This window comes from Myiozetetes cayanensis, unplaced genomic scaffold, assembly GCF_022539395.1.
Source record: "Myiozetetes cayanensis isolate MyiCay16 unplaced genomic scaffold, myiCay2020 scf2-11, whole genome shotgun sequence".
NCBI classification, from domain to species: domain Eukaryota; kingdom Metazoa; phylum Chordata; class Aves; order Passeriformes; family Tyrannidae; genus Myiozetetes; species Myiozetetes cayanensis.
In genome coordinates, this window is record NW_026087411.1 from 54,178,368 (window position 1) to 54,197,491 (window position 19,124).

Here is a 19,124-nt window from a genome sequence, read left to right on the forward strand (position 1 = left end):
CCACCCTGTCCATAAGTAAATACACGCACTGGACTTTAAGACAGTCAGTGCTGGTGTTACAAGTTTCTCCTGACTTTACAAATCTAACTAGTGCTCTTCAGTAAGAGCAATCCGACACACAAGATGTTTTCAGAACTAGAGCATTGCCAACTAGTTCCCTACTGGCCCTGCTGTGCTTTTATTTTAAGATGTTCCTGCTTTCAAAGATAAGCGGGAAGCAAACAAGTCTGCTTCAAACACCAAGGGAACAGCAGTCACACACTTCTACTTAAGCCCGTGCCACCATGCAAGCAGCCACATCTTTTAATTTTCACTAAACCCAGAAGAAACTGTTTGTTCTTCTCTTGCGTGTGTGGGAAGAAGTAGGAAATCTCTTTAAATGATGCCAAGGATACTGCTATTTTGTGATAACTAGCAGGAAATAACAAGAGTTAGGACAGAAAGAAGGTCAGTTGACTTGAATTCTATATAGGAAAGTCTTGAAAGTTGATCATAAAATGTAATCCCACACATATCCTGAGGATAATCAAATAAATACTTTGCTTCTAGCTTTGCTTTTTTTGCTGCCTTATCTCTGTCTTCCAATGCATTTTTCTGTATGTTTGCAGTTTGATGTGAAAAGAGTGGTTTGGATTTTAGATGTCTCCAACATGACAATATAGAAGTGACAGTTCTTTCCAGTGGACTTTACTGTCTGTGTGCTTCTCATATTTCCTCTTTTTCTTGCTTTTTCTGCTTGTCCTGATTGATCTTTTGTACAATGGCATGAGTTGCAGTGCTAAATCAGATCAAGGATGCCTTTATAAACTGGTTCTCTCTTAGGGGACAGAGTAGATCTGCTTTTATCTTTCTCCTTCCTGCATCTAGAGCACTATTTTAGGAGTAGCTGTTTCACAAACAACTTGAGATAGCAAAATTTAAGCTTCCCAAATAGTATTACCTACCCATCATTACAAGCTGGAATCATGATACAACAGAGATTCTACCATAAGGCATTGATTTTTAGTTCTAATGAGCTGGAGAGATAACTTGATCACACTAATTACCTCACAGTGTTTTCTCCAATTCTGTGATTTTTCAGAGTGAATCCCTGAAAACTGACACTGTATATTCCCTTACTTAAATCACCAAAAACTGCAGTTGGAATAAAATACAGAAAAGCATGCATTTCTAGTCCTTGTGGTGGGTCATAAAAGAGTTTAAATTAAACTCAGTTGTGCTGGGTTGGTAACAAAACATTCTTCTTTGTTGTAATTTTTTCCTCTGGAGGGCCTCGGGTTTTAAGTATAGAAAGATTCATCTAAGAAATTCTTGAAGATAATAAACAAATATAAATGCAAACTCTAGTTCTTGTTAGTATCAGTGAAAAGCCTGGAAAAGTAGCTGTGTAGAAGAATCATGTGCATTTTATCTTGTTATTCTTAATTTAGGAGTATAAAGGAAGATATAAGGAGTATCTCAGGAGTATTACCATGATCTACTGTGAGTGGCACATAGTCCTGCCTTTGCAATGATTTAGTAATGGGGAAAAAGACTCACAGCTGTATCTGACCCACAAGGGTCAGGGAGTAAGTGCTGATGTTCATCCCAGCCCAGTTGCTGGATGACAGTCCCCTGTGTAATGTGGGATCCCTTGTCCCAGTTGTTGTCTTCTGTCTTCTCCTCCCCTGCTCTGAGGGAGGTGGAAGAGGGTCTGTCCTAGGAGGATGCTTTGTCATTATCTATTTTCATTATCTGTATCTTGGGAGCAGGGAAATTATCTCCTTTGTATGTTGGGATATAATAGGAGAGCATTCATCTCTTGGGTGTCTTGAGTGATACTATTCCTTTCGCCTTACATGGGGCAGTGAGGGTCCTGACCGGGAAGCTTTTGCTCTCATGCTTAAGATAATTCAGCTGGTGGCTACCCAGACCTGCATGTTGCACTTAGAGGTGTTTCAGTGCTAAATGACAGCTCTGTGTGCTGAGGGGTGTCGCAGATGACCTACGTGACCCAGACGCACCCTGTGGAACTTCTCACCGTGTCCATTGCACAGATGGCACCAAGCTTTGTCTTCACAGTGATGCTAACCGTGTTGGAGGAAGTCATGTGCTGCCACTGAGGAACTCTAGTCACTCCAGAATGGCAAGGTTCATCCACGAATCAGTAAATTTGCTGGACTTATCCTGTTGAGAGGTCCCTTGTCAAACTTAGATCATCAAATGATCATCTGAAGAACTGTAGCAGAAAATGCATTGGCAGCAAATGCAGAATAGCAGCTGGTAGAGTGCACTTAGGAAAATCCTAGTGTAGCAGTATCTAACCTGTGCTGTCTCTGCAGAGAGGCAACCTTTGAAATGCTCTGGGACATGGTCTGGGATGCTTTCTGGCTTCTGATTATTTTTTTTTTTTTTATGCTGGGAGACATGGCTCACCTGCCTCTTTCCTGAGTAAGGAAAAGACATTAAACCCTTTTAAAGTGATTAAGATAAACTAAGAAGACATAATGCTTTTCTGCTTCAATTGCACTTAGATATCTCAGCAATTGCACATATTAATTAAACAAGTGTCTTAATATCTCTCCCAGTGAAACAGTAACAGGTGATTTGGCAGCTGAAACACTATGTTTTAACACTGTATTTGTGTGTTTTAACAGCTCATCCAAGAAAAGACCAGGGCTACTGGCTGGAATGAGTCCAAATGCACTATAATAAAGCCACTCCTCCCTCTTTCAGTGGAAGACACATTTGAAAACTAGCAGATGAGGTATCCTGAGTAGAAGCATCATTTACTTCTTGTGAATGTGGCAGCCAGATAGCCCTTCCTTATTTCAGTGGTGCTAGGCACTTGAAGGAGATCAAGAGATCACTCAGTGGTAGATGTTTTTAGTCTTTAGTGATAGATGCTAATGAAAATGAGAAAAATCATGTAAGGTGAGGATTTCCACAGATGGGGGAAAGCTATTATATCCCAAATGAAGGAGAATGAAACTCTCCTTGTCCAGAGAAGGGCAGTATAGCTGATGAAGGGTCTGGAGCACAAGTCCTGTGAGGAGCAGCTGAGGGAGCTTGGGTTGTTTGGCTTGGAGAAGGCTCAGGGGAGACCTCATCATTCTCTACAGCTACCTGAAAGGAGGTTGTAGACAGATGGAGGTTGGTCTCTTCTCCCAGGCAACTAACAACAGGACAAGAGGACAGAGTCTTAAGCTGCGCCAGAGGAGATTTAGGGTGCACATTAGGAAGAATTTCTTCACAGAAAGGGTGATTAGACATTGGAATGGACTGCCGAGGGAGGTGGTGGAGTCACTGTCCCTGGAGGTGTTTAAGAAAAGACTGGATATGGCACTTAGTGCCATGGTCTAGTTGACATGGTGGTGTTCAGTCATGTTGGAGTTGTTGATCTCAAAGGTCTTTTCCAACCCAATTGACTCGTGATTCTGTAACTAACAATTTCAGTGAAATGTGACACAGCCTACATCATTGATTCATCACAAGTCAGTGAAACTGATACATTTCTGCAAAATGTTTTGGTTTCACTTAACTCAGTGTATTCAGGCAAAAATAAGTTTACTGGAAATATTTTGACTTGTTCATGACTCACTTGTTTTTACAAACTTAACACTCCTTTCCCCACAAAGCAAGTACATACACAGGTAAAGCAAACACGTGTACTGTGAAATCTGTGATACTGAAATTCTGTAGTTCTGAAAGGTATTCTCAGCTTGCCCTTATGTGAACCCATTTGGGGGGGTCAGGGAGGTGTTTTTATGGTGACACACTCTATGTCCTGGTTTGAAAACCTGTTGTTTTGGAATTTTAATTTTGCTTAGAACAAAAGATTGCTGAGGCATTTTGTGTCTCTTGGCGGTTGCAGATGGATCATAATGATACTCTTATCACTGGTCATGCCCAGGCTTCTGGACCTTTTTACTTCTCACGTAACAGCTGCCAGTGACAGGAATAATTTTTAGGCTTGGAAATCATCTTTACTTGAACTGTGTACATTTCCATGCTGTTCTTCTCTAAAACACTCTTAGTGTAAGTGATAGAAGGAGTCATCTCCCTTTTTAATGCATGAATTTGCTATACAGATTTTTCTTTGATTCTGCTAAGGTATGTCAAGATTTTTGGCTAATAGAAATGTATCCTAGTTTTCAAGCATTTATTGAATGAAATGAAGAAAGGCTGCCCTGACCAAACCAGAGAGGTTGATAAGGAAGAAAACAAAGCAAGGGAGAGTAAATTGGTTTTCCCTCTTTATCTTATTCTGAAAGCAAAGATAGGACTTGAAGTGATTTTTTTTTTCCTCTCTAAATTGTTCTTACAGTTTCAGTGATTTGTCAGTGTTAAAATCTGAGTCTCAGAACACTTCAAATCTTTGCAGGCTTCAGCACCGATACAGGCAAATATTTATAGATTTCTGGATCTGTAGCAAAGATGAAATACTGAGTCACAGAGTATATAAGATGTTAGAAGTCATCAAAGTGACTTGGTTGAGAAAACTAAAATTATCAGATTTTTACTGTTTTTCTTACCACTTTTATCAACATTTAATATCTCAACATTATAAAATAATTTTAAAGTAACACATTACAAAAATTAGTATAGGCCTCTTTAGCTAATAGAAAATAGAGAATAAAAAGGAGATTATTTTATGTGTTTTGTAACCAGTTCAAAAAGCAGTTCACAAAATAGTTGACAATAATGTAGAATGAGGGTCTTTTTTGATCTGTAAAAATATTAGCAGGATATATTACTGTAAAAACTTTTACTTTTCAAATTCACTGACTTTTTAGACTATATAAGGCTCTGAATTATTTTTGTGGTCGGTGATTATTTTATAAATTAATTGAATAATCATCTAATTTAGAAAAACTCATAGTCAGGTTATAATTTTAACTATTAAATTACAGCATGATAGCAAAAATTGACGCACATCTTTTTAGGTACTAAAGAGGCTGTCATACTTCTAATAATATATTTGGGTTTCAGAGTCTGAAATTGCATTACATTGTCATTTTAATATAATTTATTTTGACAAGGATATTCTTCAAAAGTTGAATCCATGGAGTTTACAGAACAACTTCAAATAGCGTCTTTGTGGAGAGTGCTTTCGTTTTGTCCCAGCAGAGCCACTGGCTCTTGAATCATATGGATTCTCATAATACAAATCTGGTTGGCAAATCATTAGTGACCATTTATTAGAAATCTGTTAGTTTTTAATTAAGATTGTAGTAAATGTTGGAGACTAGAATGTCGTGGTGTGACAAGTAAAATACACTTGAGTAATTGTTGACAGAAACCATCCAAGTATTGGATAGCTGTCATTGTTAGATAACCCAAAGTTCTTCCACTTTCAGACCTCTCATTCCACATAAAAATCTGACAGAATATATTTATGTAGGTTTTTAAAAATTATTAAACCAACTTTCTGATAACTTGGGGTGCAGATGCCAAACATCTGAGTTTTTTAGGGTTATTTTTCATTAACTCACAGAACTATACTGGATGGATGTTTCAAATATCAGAGTGGGAGTTGAAGTCAAGTCATTCAACTGAGTGAAGAAATACAGACAAATGACCATTTTGTGAACTTTTATTAAAAGGTTAGAGATCACTTTTTTTTTTAACATTATTGTAACAAGTTTTTCTATATCAGGATAACTTTTAAATTAAGAAATAAGTGTTCTTTGCCTCTGCTGGTAGAAGTTAATCGGGTTCCAAGGCTGTCTCTGAAAAATTGGCATACAGACAAGACTACAATAACAATGCTGAACTGCTGAAATAGAAGGTGTATTTTATATCTACCTGCACTTTGCATTCATTAATCCATGGTGGACCATATTTCACGCTATTTATTTGGTATTGACAGGGAGTTAATGGTTGCTTATTTTTAAGTTGTTTTTTTCATTCTCTGGAAGTAGTGGCTGAACTCCTCCTTTACCGGTCTCCTCAGGGCTCTTCAGCATTGGCCTTGTTATCCTGGTTCATAATTCCTTTGGCATTCTCCTTCACTGAAGAAAAGAAGTTTGCATAGAGAAGAGACAGTGTCCTTTAATTTGTTCAAGTTTTAGTTTTGCTGGAGAAAACAGTAAAACAACGTTGCTGTGCAGGTTGAAATTTTACGTAAGCATGAACACCGTGCATGTAATGCTGCATTTTATTGGCTTCTCGTTTGAGTAATGTGCAAGAAGTGACATAGAATCCCAAAAAGGTTTGCATACCTTGCAGTTATTGAGACGGCTTCCAGTCCAAACCTGCAGTTATAAATCTGCGTTACAAACTGTAAAGGAGAACAAGAGGTTCAATTGATTTTGAGTTGACAGTGGGGAGCAACATTTTATCTCTTCTTGGAGTATTTGGATATTTTTAGGTTTGGGCACCATAGGATTCTAAGCACTACTATGAAAATGTAATCACTAAAACTAACATACCCTTTAAGCAAATGCAATAAGGAATCACTCCTCAAGTTATAGTTTAGTTCCAACAGAATTAACCCCTTACAATTATTGTGATGGCCATTTTCAGTAAATTAGCTCTAATAATTGCCCCTTGCCTCTGTAGTGTGTGAAGTGGCTGGTTGCATTTTTCATGCAGTATCCCACTCCAGCCAGTCCACATGTGTGAGCAGAAGTGAAAGGATATAGATGGTATTGCTGCAGAGTTTGCTGCTGACAGATCCAGCTGCTTTTGGCAGAAAATCTGAGTGTGCAGGTTGAAGGAAACAAACGGAGGGATGTGACAGGCAGCTGTTGTCCAGTATAAGGCTTGTGGCATTGAATTAAAGAAATCAGTTACTGCTGTCTCTCTACCTTGAATATTAATTTCTTAGTGGAAACTCTTTGCTTATGCTTTAGAGTTTAAGGATGTATTAGTGTTATCATTGCTTCCTCCAGCTCGAGGAAATCTGAGGCCTGCAGGAGTGGACAGAAAAAGGAAAACACTTTTTCCAGCTGAGACACTGGTTACAAACAGCGAGGCATATTGTGGAAGAGCATTAATTATGTTTTGATACATAGTTTATGTATAGAGACATCTAGCTTTTATGAAGCAACTAAAGATGCCAAGCTGCTAAACCTGTTGAAGTCACTATTAAGATCACCTGTTGCATCTAAAATGCCTGAAAAATACCAATATTCTTGACCTGAAATCCTATTTTAGGTAAAAATTCTTTACAAGTTTCTGAGTGGAGTAGTAATTTCACAGCATTTAAATTTGAAGCAGCTAAATGTGTGTGAGAGTGAGCAAAACTGAGAAGTGGAATTTGACCAAATAATTTGAATAAAAGTGTTTAGCGGCAACATTACATACTGCATCACATTATTGCAATAGTGCTTAGGATGTGTCTGGGTGGTGCTGTAGATAAGTGCAAGTTTGGGAGCATCTGAGGCTGGGAGATTTTCAATTACTAAGCAAGATGTGTGAGGTAACATGTAGGCTCCCAGATGAGAAATCTGTTTTTATGATTTCCTGAAGTTTACTGATGTATGGCTGAAGTACTGGCTAAGTGTGTTTCCCCCTCTCTGGTCACAAGAGTTACTGTTGCAGCATGGGGGAACTTGTCTGTCCGTCTGTCTCCACTGTGGGTTTAGCTTACCACTTTGGAAAGTTTGTGGCTGCTAGTGTGTTTTGTTTGTATAAAGCTCATGAAAGGAGCAAGTGTTAAAACCAAGGTTTTTGTCAAATATTTGTCGAACTGTTTGGGGACAGCTGCTTGAGCATGATGCAGGAAAGGGACAGGAAAACTCCCTGCCAACCAGCCCCTGTCCAGCAGAGAGGAGTGAAAGTGCCTATCTTGAAATGAGTGTTGGGATACGGGTCTGAAGTAAAGAGTTTAGCCAGTGTATTGAGTATTGAGGGAGAACAGGAAAAAGTGCTTTCTCACGTGACCTTCTACAAGTGGGTTTGGTGTTTATTTTATGCCAGGGTTCAGTCCTGAGTTTCAGCCAGTAGACCAGAGTCCTCTCCACAAGCTCATTGAAATGGAAATGGTTTTGCCCTGCTGCTGTGGAATGCAAATTATTTTAGGAATGTTCCTGGGTCTTGAGGCTTTCTAAAGCTCACACTTTTAAGATTTATTTTTTTAGCTTATTTTAACCAATTCTCGTAACAAAACAAGTATCCAGAAAGATGATTGGTGCCTTGATCCTGACCCAAAAAATAGGAAGCGTAGGTTTGTCTTCATGTGTACAAATAGTTCCCTGCAAGTCAGTGGTGGAAAGACATGGGAAATGCAGAATTGCTTTGCTGGATCGAAGTCAAAATGCTGAGTGCTTTGCAAAGCCAAACAACAAGAGCAACCCTCAGTAAGGCAGGCTGGCATGAGATGCCATTTGGTATCATTCCTTAAGAGTTTTTCTCCCTTTTGTCACTATTCCTTTTTAGAAATACTGTTTAATAGCATTTCTTGTTATCAGGGCACTGGAGACTGGCAAAGACTTGTGTGTGATGCCTTGTCTGCCATAGATCTTTTGCTGACCAAAATAGATCAACGTGGAGTGATAGAGGCTAGGAAAACTATGATGAGAGAGAATGCCATATTTCAGAACAAGAAAAACTTGCTGAGAAACATGGAGTGGGATTTGTTGGTCTTTGTGTTTTGGTATCAGAACACAGGATATAAAATGGATTTACTTTTAATGAAAATTGTGGGGTATTGCTTTAAACTGAAAACAGATGTATTAAGTGCATATGTGGACCATATTTGATGATGCTACATGTTGAGGTGATCATAACCAGGTTAGACTATTGATTGTTTGGTGGAAGGAATGGTAAGGCAGGACTTTTTTACATATAGATTTGCCAAAATATGAGCCAACAGATCCAAAAATTATCAAAGTCAATAGGATGACATCTTGAAGTTACTGGCAACTAACAGCGCTCTTGGCTGCTTGCATACCAAGGCATTTAATCTGTAGAGATGTGTACATAGTTATAAAATTTCCTTCAGCAGCAGGACCAGTTTATATATTTGTATAGTGTATGTATATGTATACGTAATTTAAAACATTATCATGAAGCTATATAAAATATTCTTAGTAAACACATTAGAGAAAATATATCCTTGAGTTTATGACTTTTGTCCACCCACAGTCTGCCTTACGGTTTTGTACAGTTCCTTTACCTCTGCATAGCCCTTTGTTAAAGAGAAAGATGTTACATATATAATTTTGGGGTTTCCTTGTTTTTTACTTTCACAAATAAGGCTTACATATGAAGAACTTCTGCAATATTAATGAGGCAGATTTCTGGATCAGGGACACAAGCTTTTATGTGTTGTACTGCTCAAGTTTTTTGCTTAATCAAGGGAAAGATGCAGAATCCTCTTACATAAAGAAAAACATGATGGCAAAACAGTTATTCTGTTTTATAATTGTAAAATAATTCCATGATTTGAAAAAAAATTATTTGGAACATTACAAGTTATGCTATTTTATATTATAAAAAAAGTGATTTATAATTTTCACCAGTGAGGGACTCTACATGTGGTAGATAAACAAATGCACAGAATAACACTGTTGGACATGTTTGATGAGTTGTACTTAGCATGTACAAAATCCTGATGTGGATACACACGTGTGGGACTAACACAAACTTCAGAAAATCTCCATAAGTTTCTTTAAATGGAGAATTTGGTCCTGCATATTAATTTTTCCCTTTTAGTACTCCATTAATCTTAAATAATTTCTATATTATTTGTATTATTTCTATATTATTCTATATTATTATTATTTTCTTTCCTGTTCATGAATTTGAGAGAAGAGAAACTGTCAGCAGAAATGCATTTAGCCAGCCACAAGCACTAGCAGTAGCCAAAAGAACACAAGTAGGGACACCGGTGGAATGCAAATGCTCTGTGATAGATGTGTTGTCTCCTGAAGGTGTGTTTTCTGCTGATGGATGCAACCTGAGTCACAAGGTATGCTGAAAGTTAAACCCCAGCAACTGATTTCTGTAGCGGAGGAAGAGAGTCCTTCCTGATTTAATCTCAGTGTAAGTAGGTTAAGTGCGGTTTTCCTGTCATATCTTTGCTTGTGTGTTTTAAAGACGTCTGCGACTGTGTTACTTACCACAGATGTTTTGAAAAAATACTTTCATTTGTTTTTTCCCTTTACAAACTTAAATTATGGTAAAAGGTACTTAGATAATAATGTCATTTATATGAGGCTGTTGTGAATCTATAAATGAGTTGTGCTGGACATTCTTCCAAGTACCTGAGGTATAGCAGTGTCCCTTTTCAGCTGCCTGAGTAAGGTGGACACATGATTTCACAGCATCAGAAGAGTCTTGTGGTGACTGGTTAACAATGCACCTCTTTGGCATGCAGCATGAAACTGAGGTGCATTTTTGGGTCGTATAATGTCAGGTCATTAGAATGAATATGCCTGTGCTGACAGTTGTCATTGGTTTTTGACATTGTTTTTGTGTAGAAAACAATGTAAGTAATCCTGTAATAACTTCTGAGGATTTGGTGGGTGGCAGATGCTGACTGGTTCGGAACAACTGTGTTTCCTCTCACAGTGTGTTCATAATTCAAAAGCTATGATCCAGGTCTTTGTCTGTGCATGGTATAGGTCTCTTTTGCAGACAGCGTGTTCTCTTGTCATCTGCAGATGGCATCATGATGAAAGCACAAGGGTATCACCCACAGTGTCAGTGTGGCAGTATGAAAGTTTTTCCTGTTGCTGCCACTTAAGTTTCTTCCCACGTCGGTGCCTGCTTTCCCTCTGGTTTTCTATGGCAAGATGACAGGGAATGTCTTCTAGAAGAGAGGTCAGTGGAAGAGCTCTGTCATATGAACCCACATGAGTGTTGTATGCAGGGCAGCTGTCTTGAACAAGTGGTTGTAGTCTTACGTTGCAGACATTGCAAAGGTCCCTCACAGAGAAGTTTCCTGGCTTCCCTTGCCATGAAGTTTGTTGTCTCTGGTGAAGATGAGCTTCAAGGCTGGTGAAACAAGTGTTGTTTGGTAAAATAATGTCATCTCCCTAGAAATTTGCAGTGACTTGCAGTGGCTGTAGAAAGTGGGGTCTTTGCTGCACTTTTCACTGCCTCTCAGTGCGGACCACTGGTAAGCACGGTAGTAATCGAGGCTGTTGCTTGCAGCCTTCACAGATGTCTTGTGCATCATGAACAGTTGCAGAGGTCCTGTGCAAGCTTGTTTCCCTTGCTATGCATTTTCTTGAGGGAGTCACCTTTCCTCTGGTGCATCAGTGATCTCGATCCTCATATAGGTCCTCCTTGTGGACCATACCTCGAAACTGGTGGTCTGGTTTCATTATGCCCACATCCTCTGCATCAGAACGGCATAGATAACAGGTATTGCCTTTCCCACTGGGAGCCCTGGACATCACAGGGCAATCTCACTGCCATCGTGTGTATCTATCCTGAGTCATACATGCCCACAGTGTAGCCACTGCAGTCACTTATAAAACACAAAATGCATAGTCTATGCATTTTTGGCAATGGTGGAACAAGTGTAAAAACCGAAACCCTAAAATCCTGTCTCCTACACAAAACACATTGTGACATGTCCTTCTAGGCAGTGCAGAACCCATCCTTCCTTCTTCTAACTAGTGCTTAACCACTTTACACCACTACAAAGCACAGAACTTTTCATCATCCAGTGTGCCTGTAATCACTGGTTTGCCATCCATAGATTGTTAACCATCTGTTATACTTAACTCACCTAAATGCACGAATTAATTTCCTGATACCTGAAACCCTGTAAGAACCTCATTAGACTTTGCCTCTCATTTTCAGGTTTGCAATTTTCATGTATGGGAAATGTCACCTACTTGCTTCTCCTTCTCTTCTGCCCATTTGTTGATGAGAAATGATGATATTTAAGAGCAACCACAAACAACTTCTTTTGGCTTTGTGGGCAGCACAGAAAAATTTGGCCAGTATACCTACGCCGCTTCGTCTAAAGGTCAATGTGATACGTCAGTAAGGTTTACAAGGGGTGAATACACAGAATGTTGACCAATGTGAAACTGAGGCCAGCATGGTCACTGACCAACCACTTGAGTTTAGATGGACAAGTGACTGATGTGGCCAGAAACCACCAGGGAATGTGCCTGGTTGGCACAGCATATGTGGCTGCCATGACTTTGCATGTGTTGGAGACCCCTTGGTCAGGGATCAATACACTGCACAAAGGGTACCCTTGAAGCAGAAGGAAGTATTATGGTGGTGGTTTTCTGCAGCTAGGAGGACAGCCAGTTCTGGGTCCGTTCTGAGGATAACTGCAGGGAAGAGCTGGCACAGCTTATGAAGGAGCTTGTAGTTCTGCTTACATTCTCTTGCCTCTGCAAATACTCCTTGTGGTTCTTATCCTCAACCTGACACAGATAATGTCCAGATGAGCTGCTGGAAGATGAGCAGTACCTTGTGTTGGTGCAGCTGCTGCTCTGTTGTTCTGCACGTGGCCTGTGTTGCAGTGGCTGATATGCCCTCACAGAGGTCCTCGCTCTTGGTCTGTAGTCTCTGTGCTTTTCCCAAGGGCTGGACTTGGACACTGTAGGATTACTGCTGCTAGTAGTGCTTCATCAGATGACTGTACAGGGGTGGGAAAAGAAAACTTCTCAGGCTTTGATGGCCTGTGGAGACAAATACTTTGGTGATTTACCACCGAAGTGACATCACAGAACAATTCAACCAAACCTTAACTGGGGTGTTCACAGACCACCATGTCACTGCAACATGGTTGGATGGCAGATTTGTTGAGGACGGGAAGGGCATAGACTGAAGCTGGACTTCCTCATGATAGGAGACTGCTGCAGATCAGATGTGGGAGGATGAAGGTATACTACTGACTCAGATCATGTGGGAGGGAAGAGCTTGTTGTGTTGCGGTGGTTTACCAGATAATTGCCCTGCAGATTGAATGCCAGCACAGTGAAATCATTTTGCCTAGTAATTCCTTGCAGCGGGGATGAACTCTTTATTAGTTGATGGCACTGCATTGACAGTGGCAACATGTAGCCTGCTGTTTCTGGAGGTGGCAAAGGTTGGTACATATACAGTCACATATGGATACTCTTAGAGTCCACTGTTCCCTCTGCAAGGCCCAAATTTTTAGCAATTAACACCACGGACAAGTGTCTTGCTCTCAGCCAGAATGGAATCAAACTTCAGAGTAGATCTTTTTCAGAAATGAAGTGTTTTCTGGATGATGGGAATCAGACTAGGACGCTTGCTGCTTAGGAGGCATGCACCCAGCATGCCTGTCTTCACTTGGAAAGAGGAGACTCGTTGATGTCCTTTTAGCATGTGGGTGCCTTTACTGCTCCTTTCTCCCAGCTGCACACAGTCGCAGTTAGAGACAAAGCTAGTTTATGAGCTGTATGTTCACCAGAGGCAGCTGTTTTGGTAGAGGACAGAGGTTACAGAAGAGAAGTTGATGTGCAGGCGCTTGTGTTTCATGCCTCATCTGCAGTCCCCTTGATCTCAGACACAAGTGATTTACCAGCAATCTGCCCATTCTCTGCCTGACTTCTTGTAAAAACAGACAGACTTCAATACTGTAGGACTTGATTAATTTGCTGAAATGTAAGTATCTAATACTCTCTGAGATACCCTGTGTAGCCTTGCCTGGCTTTTAGCTCCTTGTCCAGGAGGGACTCTTTTTCCTTTATAACCAGTAGTATCTCTGTCAAACTCATGTGGGTGTTTCAGATGTCCTTGGGCACCTTAAAAGACACAGGATGCTTGTGCATGGGCAGTTGAAGCATCTTTCCTTGTAGTGTCTTCCCTGATGAGACTTTCTGATGAGCTGCTTCCTCTTAGTTTTATCCCACTAGGGAATGTGTGCAGCCCAGAGGTGGGAGGGATCTTTTTGGGTTTGTGTTGAAAATATGAATTTTTCTGCAATAAAGGCTATAGTATACTTGTCAACTACCCCTAACCACCCACCACTGCAAATAATTTTTTAAAATGCAAAGCTTGTACTTGTCTTCTGTTTGGTGAAAGCAGCATAGGCTTAAAAGATAAGTTTAGGAAGATATGTGGGAAGGAAAGACCAGGCAGTTCCTTATATTTTGACATCAGAAATCTTCTAAATTCCAGAGTCCAAAGCATCTATAAAATATATTTTCTCTACTGTATTTTATGCTAGAATTTACAGTTTGATTCCTTGGGGGTTTGATTATGTTGCAATGAGACACCTGGTAAGGCGGCGAGTCTGATTTACTAACTTTATGTGTCTTGTTCTTGGGATTAGGTCTGCAAGCACTTAAATGAGGATTTATAAGTTTATTGATTGTCAACTTGCTAATGTAATCAGCATACTTCTTATATTGCCCAGTAGTGATGTATGTACATCACTGTTGAGTAAATGCTGGGAGAGCGCTCAGCATAGCTGCAGAATGGTTGCAGGCACACACATATTCTCAAGCTAAGATGGCAACTTAGGTGCCTGCAGTCGATCACTGGAAGTGTTCTCTTAGTCTTTTCAAACATGAAACTGTGCTTCTAGATTTCAGCAGATAGCTGGATCTCAGCTTCCTCATCCTGACACCTGAAGTCACAGCTTCTTCTTTGGCAAATTGTCATCAGCAGGCCACCAACTCCCCTCTAACTCATCATCCTCTGTATTCACCTTACTTACCACTGCTTTACACTCTTATGAGTCTGTTTCCTTCTCAGTTCTCCTTATTCCTTGCTATCCATTTTTCCTGTCATCTTTATTGCCTTCTTGCATGCTCCCCTTCCCTCAGCTCTCCCAACCATCTCCAATTACTTTGTAAGTATCTTACCAATAATCATTGTATTTTTTGAAATTAAGATGTTTTCTTTGATCCATTTCAGTCAGCAACAAAATACTATTGTCTTCATCAAGGTCAAGTTTTCATAGAATAATAGAATCATTTAAGAAAAAACCCTTAAGACCACTGAGTCCAACCATAAACCCAGCACTCTCAAGTCCACCACTAAACCCCATCCCTAAGCTTCACATGTGCATGTCTTTTAAATACCTTCAGAGATGGGGACTCAACCACTTCCCTGGGCAGCCTGCCCAATGTTTGACAACCCTTTTGGTGAAGAGATTTTTCCTAATATCCAATCTAAACCTTCCCTGGTGTAACTTGAAGCCATTTCCTCTTGCCCTGTCCCTTGATACCAACTCCCACCTCTCTACAGCCTCCTTTCAGGTAGTTGCAGAGAGCGATAAAGTCCACCCTGAACCTCCTTTTCTTCAGCCTTAACACCCCCAGCTCCCTCAGGTGTTTCGCATAAGACTTGTGCTCCAGACCCTTCACCAGCTCCATTGTCCTTCTCTCTGGACACTCTCCAGCACCTCAATGTCTTTCTTGCAGCGAGGTGTCCAAAACTGAACACAAGATTTGAGGTGTGACCTCACCAGTCCTGAGTACAGGAGGACGGTTACTACCCTAGTTCTGCTAACCACCCTATTGCCAATACAGACCAGGATGCCATTGGTCTTGGCCACTTGGGCACACTGCTGGCACATGTTTGGCTAGCTGTTAACCAGAAACCCCAGATCCTTTTCTGCCAGGCCACTTTCCAGCCACTCTTCCCCAAGCCTGAAGCACTGCATGGGGTTGTGACCCAAGTGCAGGACCCAGCACTCCACCTAGCTGAACCTCGTTCATTCGCTCTAAATCATGTACACACACCTTCAAACACTGCCTGAAACTTTCAAGTTTTGTACAGGACATAAAATGGCATATATTGATGTGATTTGTACTGTTACTTGTGTGTTCCCTTATTGTTATATGCATTATTATTTCTGCTACTCCAAGTAGCCTTATTCACTCATTGGGATCCCCCTGTTTTGGAGACTGCTCAGACAGCTACAGAAAACTCAGACTCTGCTCCTATATGCTTATAGTAAAATTTCAGTCAAAAACCAGCAGATGAATTGGAAGAGAACAAGATAAATTAGTTCAGCAGAAAACTAGAAGTCTTCAGAAGTCTTTCAAGAGAACAAATGAAATGTCTTGTCCTGTGTTTGGTTAATATTCTTTTTGACTTTGCAAGGGTCAGGACTGTTAGGATGAATACCAGAAATAGCAGGCTTGAACACAGAACGGCACGCAATGGGGTAAAATACACCATGCCTGAAAATTCTGTTTTAATAATAAATGTTAATGAAGATGTGAGTTACAGCAAACTGCTCTTAATTAAAATGCATTACATTAATACTGTCAGTTCACATTGTCTGTGAAATGAAGTGAAATCAGTTATTAAGGAATAAAAAAATAGATGGATTTATTCTTTTTTTCTGCAAGTTAAAATTCTTCCTTTTAGATTTCTGTATATATAGTCTCCTTATTTCCTAAAGAAGTAAAAGACAATGTATAGGATTACTAGCATGAGATATAAACATGAATAGTGCTAGGTCAGAAAACTGATAATTCTTTTTTCATTTATTTTTTGTAGGTTTCCTTTGCCTGATCTGTAAACATGTCAACAGACCTGCTCTGTAAGTACATTTCCATTATCCCACAGTGATTTTTTTGCACCATATGTTTTTATCAGATTCCCAGATGTACTCATGGTTCATGTCTTTTATCTGAAGTATAAAGTCTGCTTTTACATTTGTGTTTCTTCTGAGACATCTGTCGAACAATATTACCATTATAATCAACAGGATTATTCTTGGAGTAAAGCATGACTTAATATGAGTAAAATTGTAAAAATCTGGCTCAAGTATAAGAACAGACTGGTTCATTGAGATTTAAAATTACAATTCTGTCTAAAATGTTTTTTCTATCTTTGGCACAAATACCATCCCAGATTACTACAGAGTGATGTGTACAGGGTTTTTTAATCATTTTGCAAATTTAACTCCTGTGTTTCCAGCGTGTCATTATCCCAGTCATATCCAAATCTTGTTCCTCATCACTATTATCCATCCTTCTTTTTAACAGAAAAGAATATACAAATGGCATATCCTTATGCTATGCTGTCGTAACTACCACAAAAGACTGCTGCACACGTTTCCCCAATACTCTCACTCTCTCACTCCAGCTTAAGCTATCTGAAGCATTAAGCACATTTTCTATGCTTATTGATCTGATCTACATGCTTTCTTTTGGAGTCCCTCCAGTGCCTCAGCTGCCATTTTTTATCATTGCTTCCAAGGGCTGCCCAGCTGCACACTGTGCAATATAAGAGAGGGGAATTTCAGAAACCAATTTTATCATTCCTTAAAACTTCCTCAGAGGAACAAAAGAAAACAATATTTTTTTAATTAATGTTTGTATTCAGTTAATAGATATAAACCCATCAGTGGCTGCGTGGCAGCATTTATCTCTGAGGGTTATATCTGTACTTCAAGATCGAGTTATTTGTGCATTTTTTGAGCTTTAACTGCGAACTGGCAATTTTGGGGCATGCTTAAATGCCATTTAGATACATGGAGAAGTCTAAAATAAGGAATGTGGTATACCTGACTGTACTGTATACAACAGGCAGAACTTCTGTCAGGAGTGAAAATTTAAAGAATGGAGAGACTTGCATAGTAGTTGGGGTCAAGACTCCTCAACTGTGCTCAGATGTTTAAGCTGGTTTGTCTGTTTTAGCAATTTTATGCCCTGTCAGTTTATTTTTTCTTTTCTCAGCTCAGTACCTCTCTCATGTTTCTCCCGATGATCAGTGGGTTAGAGAAGTTGTCACCTGAGTAGAGGTTGAAGAAGCTGGGTGTGTTCACCTCAAAGAAGAGAAGGTTCAAGGGCATCTAGTCATAGAACTAGTCTTCCAGTACAAAATGGTGGTTTGGAAAAGGAGTTGGAAGCACCCTTTCCCCAAATATGCTCTGACAGGACAAGAGATGATGGTCACAAGTTGCTTCAGGGGAGATGCTTGTGTATGCAAGGAGTATTTTCACTGTGGGATTGATTGAACCCTCAAATAGGCTGCCCAGGGAAGTGGTGGAGTGTCCCTCACTGGAAGTATTTGAGATACAGCTTGACAAGGCCCTGGGTAATGCTGTTTAATGGCCTGCTTTCAGCAAGAGGCTGACCTAGTTGATCTTCACAGGGCTCTTGCAACTTTGCTAATTCTACAGTTCTGTATTTCTTGGTGTCCTCAGCTATCTTCTGTGCAATGGTCAGTCATCCCTACCACCTGTCCCAGGTCTTCTCAGTATTGTACTGCTTGCACTGTGCCAGGTCCTGTGATACTTGGTCATGCTAGTGGGATAGAGATTTGTCTTCTTACTTGGACATGTGAGAATGGCCCCGAGGCAGTACCAGCACTGAGGGGCCTTTACAAGTTCAAGCTGGTGGGAGTACACAGGCATGTGGTACTTGTGACAGCCAGGCAGTGCCTTGGTAAAATGTCAGTGCACAGGAGAATGCTAAAGAATAAAACAGCAGATCTGTACAGATGTGAAGTGACTCTAGACTCTATTTATATGAATAAATATTTCAGAGCCAGCCCATGAGCTCAGTACTGTCCTATGCTAGCAAGCAACACTATGGTGTGTTTTGGGGATAATATTTACCAGCCTGTGTTCCAGGTAGGGAATTTGGATATAACCAGACTGTTTGTTGGGGAAGAGAGAAGGACATGAGGAGCATTTAGACACATGGAGCTGATGCCAAGTGGTCACTGCACCATAAGAACCAATCTCCGTCTCTTACTGTTTAGTAGTAGATGTGTAGCCTAACCACCAGTCCTTAAGCTTGTCCACAGCATCATCTTTTCCTAATGCTTGGTTCAATACAAGGTCAAATTCTAGTATTAAAAATCTTGTTCCAGGTCACATTAATGAAGACAAGATGCATAATTAAAAAAGTAAAAAATCTAACCAAACCAGAATAAACCCCCTTAATTTCCTGGGGAAAAAAACCACTGCTTTCTGGGCAAATTGCACAAAGAAAATGTCATGGCTGCACAATACAAGGGCTGTTGCAGCTAGACCTCAAACTCCAGCAGCTAAGTCTTCAAGCTCATGGAAATAAACCAAAAAAGCCAACATTCCAGTGAAGTTTCAGCACAATGAATTTGAGGTAGCAAGTGTTTCTCTGTTTTAGATGGAGAAGCTAGAAAACAAAAAAACAAACAACAAAAAAAGGAGTTTATGGAAAATCTGGCAGCTACTGAGGCTCGACTGGTTGGGGAAGCAGCAGACTTCCCTTGGAGCTTGTTTTTCTTTTTATCCTTGGATGAACT

The 19,124-nt window shown here is 40.1% G+C and overlaps 1 protein-coding gene across 1 annotated transcript in view; it reads left to right on the forward strand.

Annotated features, from left to right (window-relative positions):
* Positions 1–19,124, forward strand: part of PLAGL1 (PLAG1 like zinc finger 1) — a 54,626-nt gene that overhangs the window by 2,874 nt on the left and 32,628 nt on the right. Inside the window, 1 exon segment of the mRNA XM_050316206.1 lies at positions 16,386–16,428. Within this exon segment, the coding sequence (XP_050172163.1) occupies positions 16,410–16,428 (19 nt within the window). The 5' untranslated portion in view covers positions 16,386–16,409.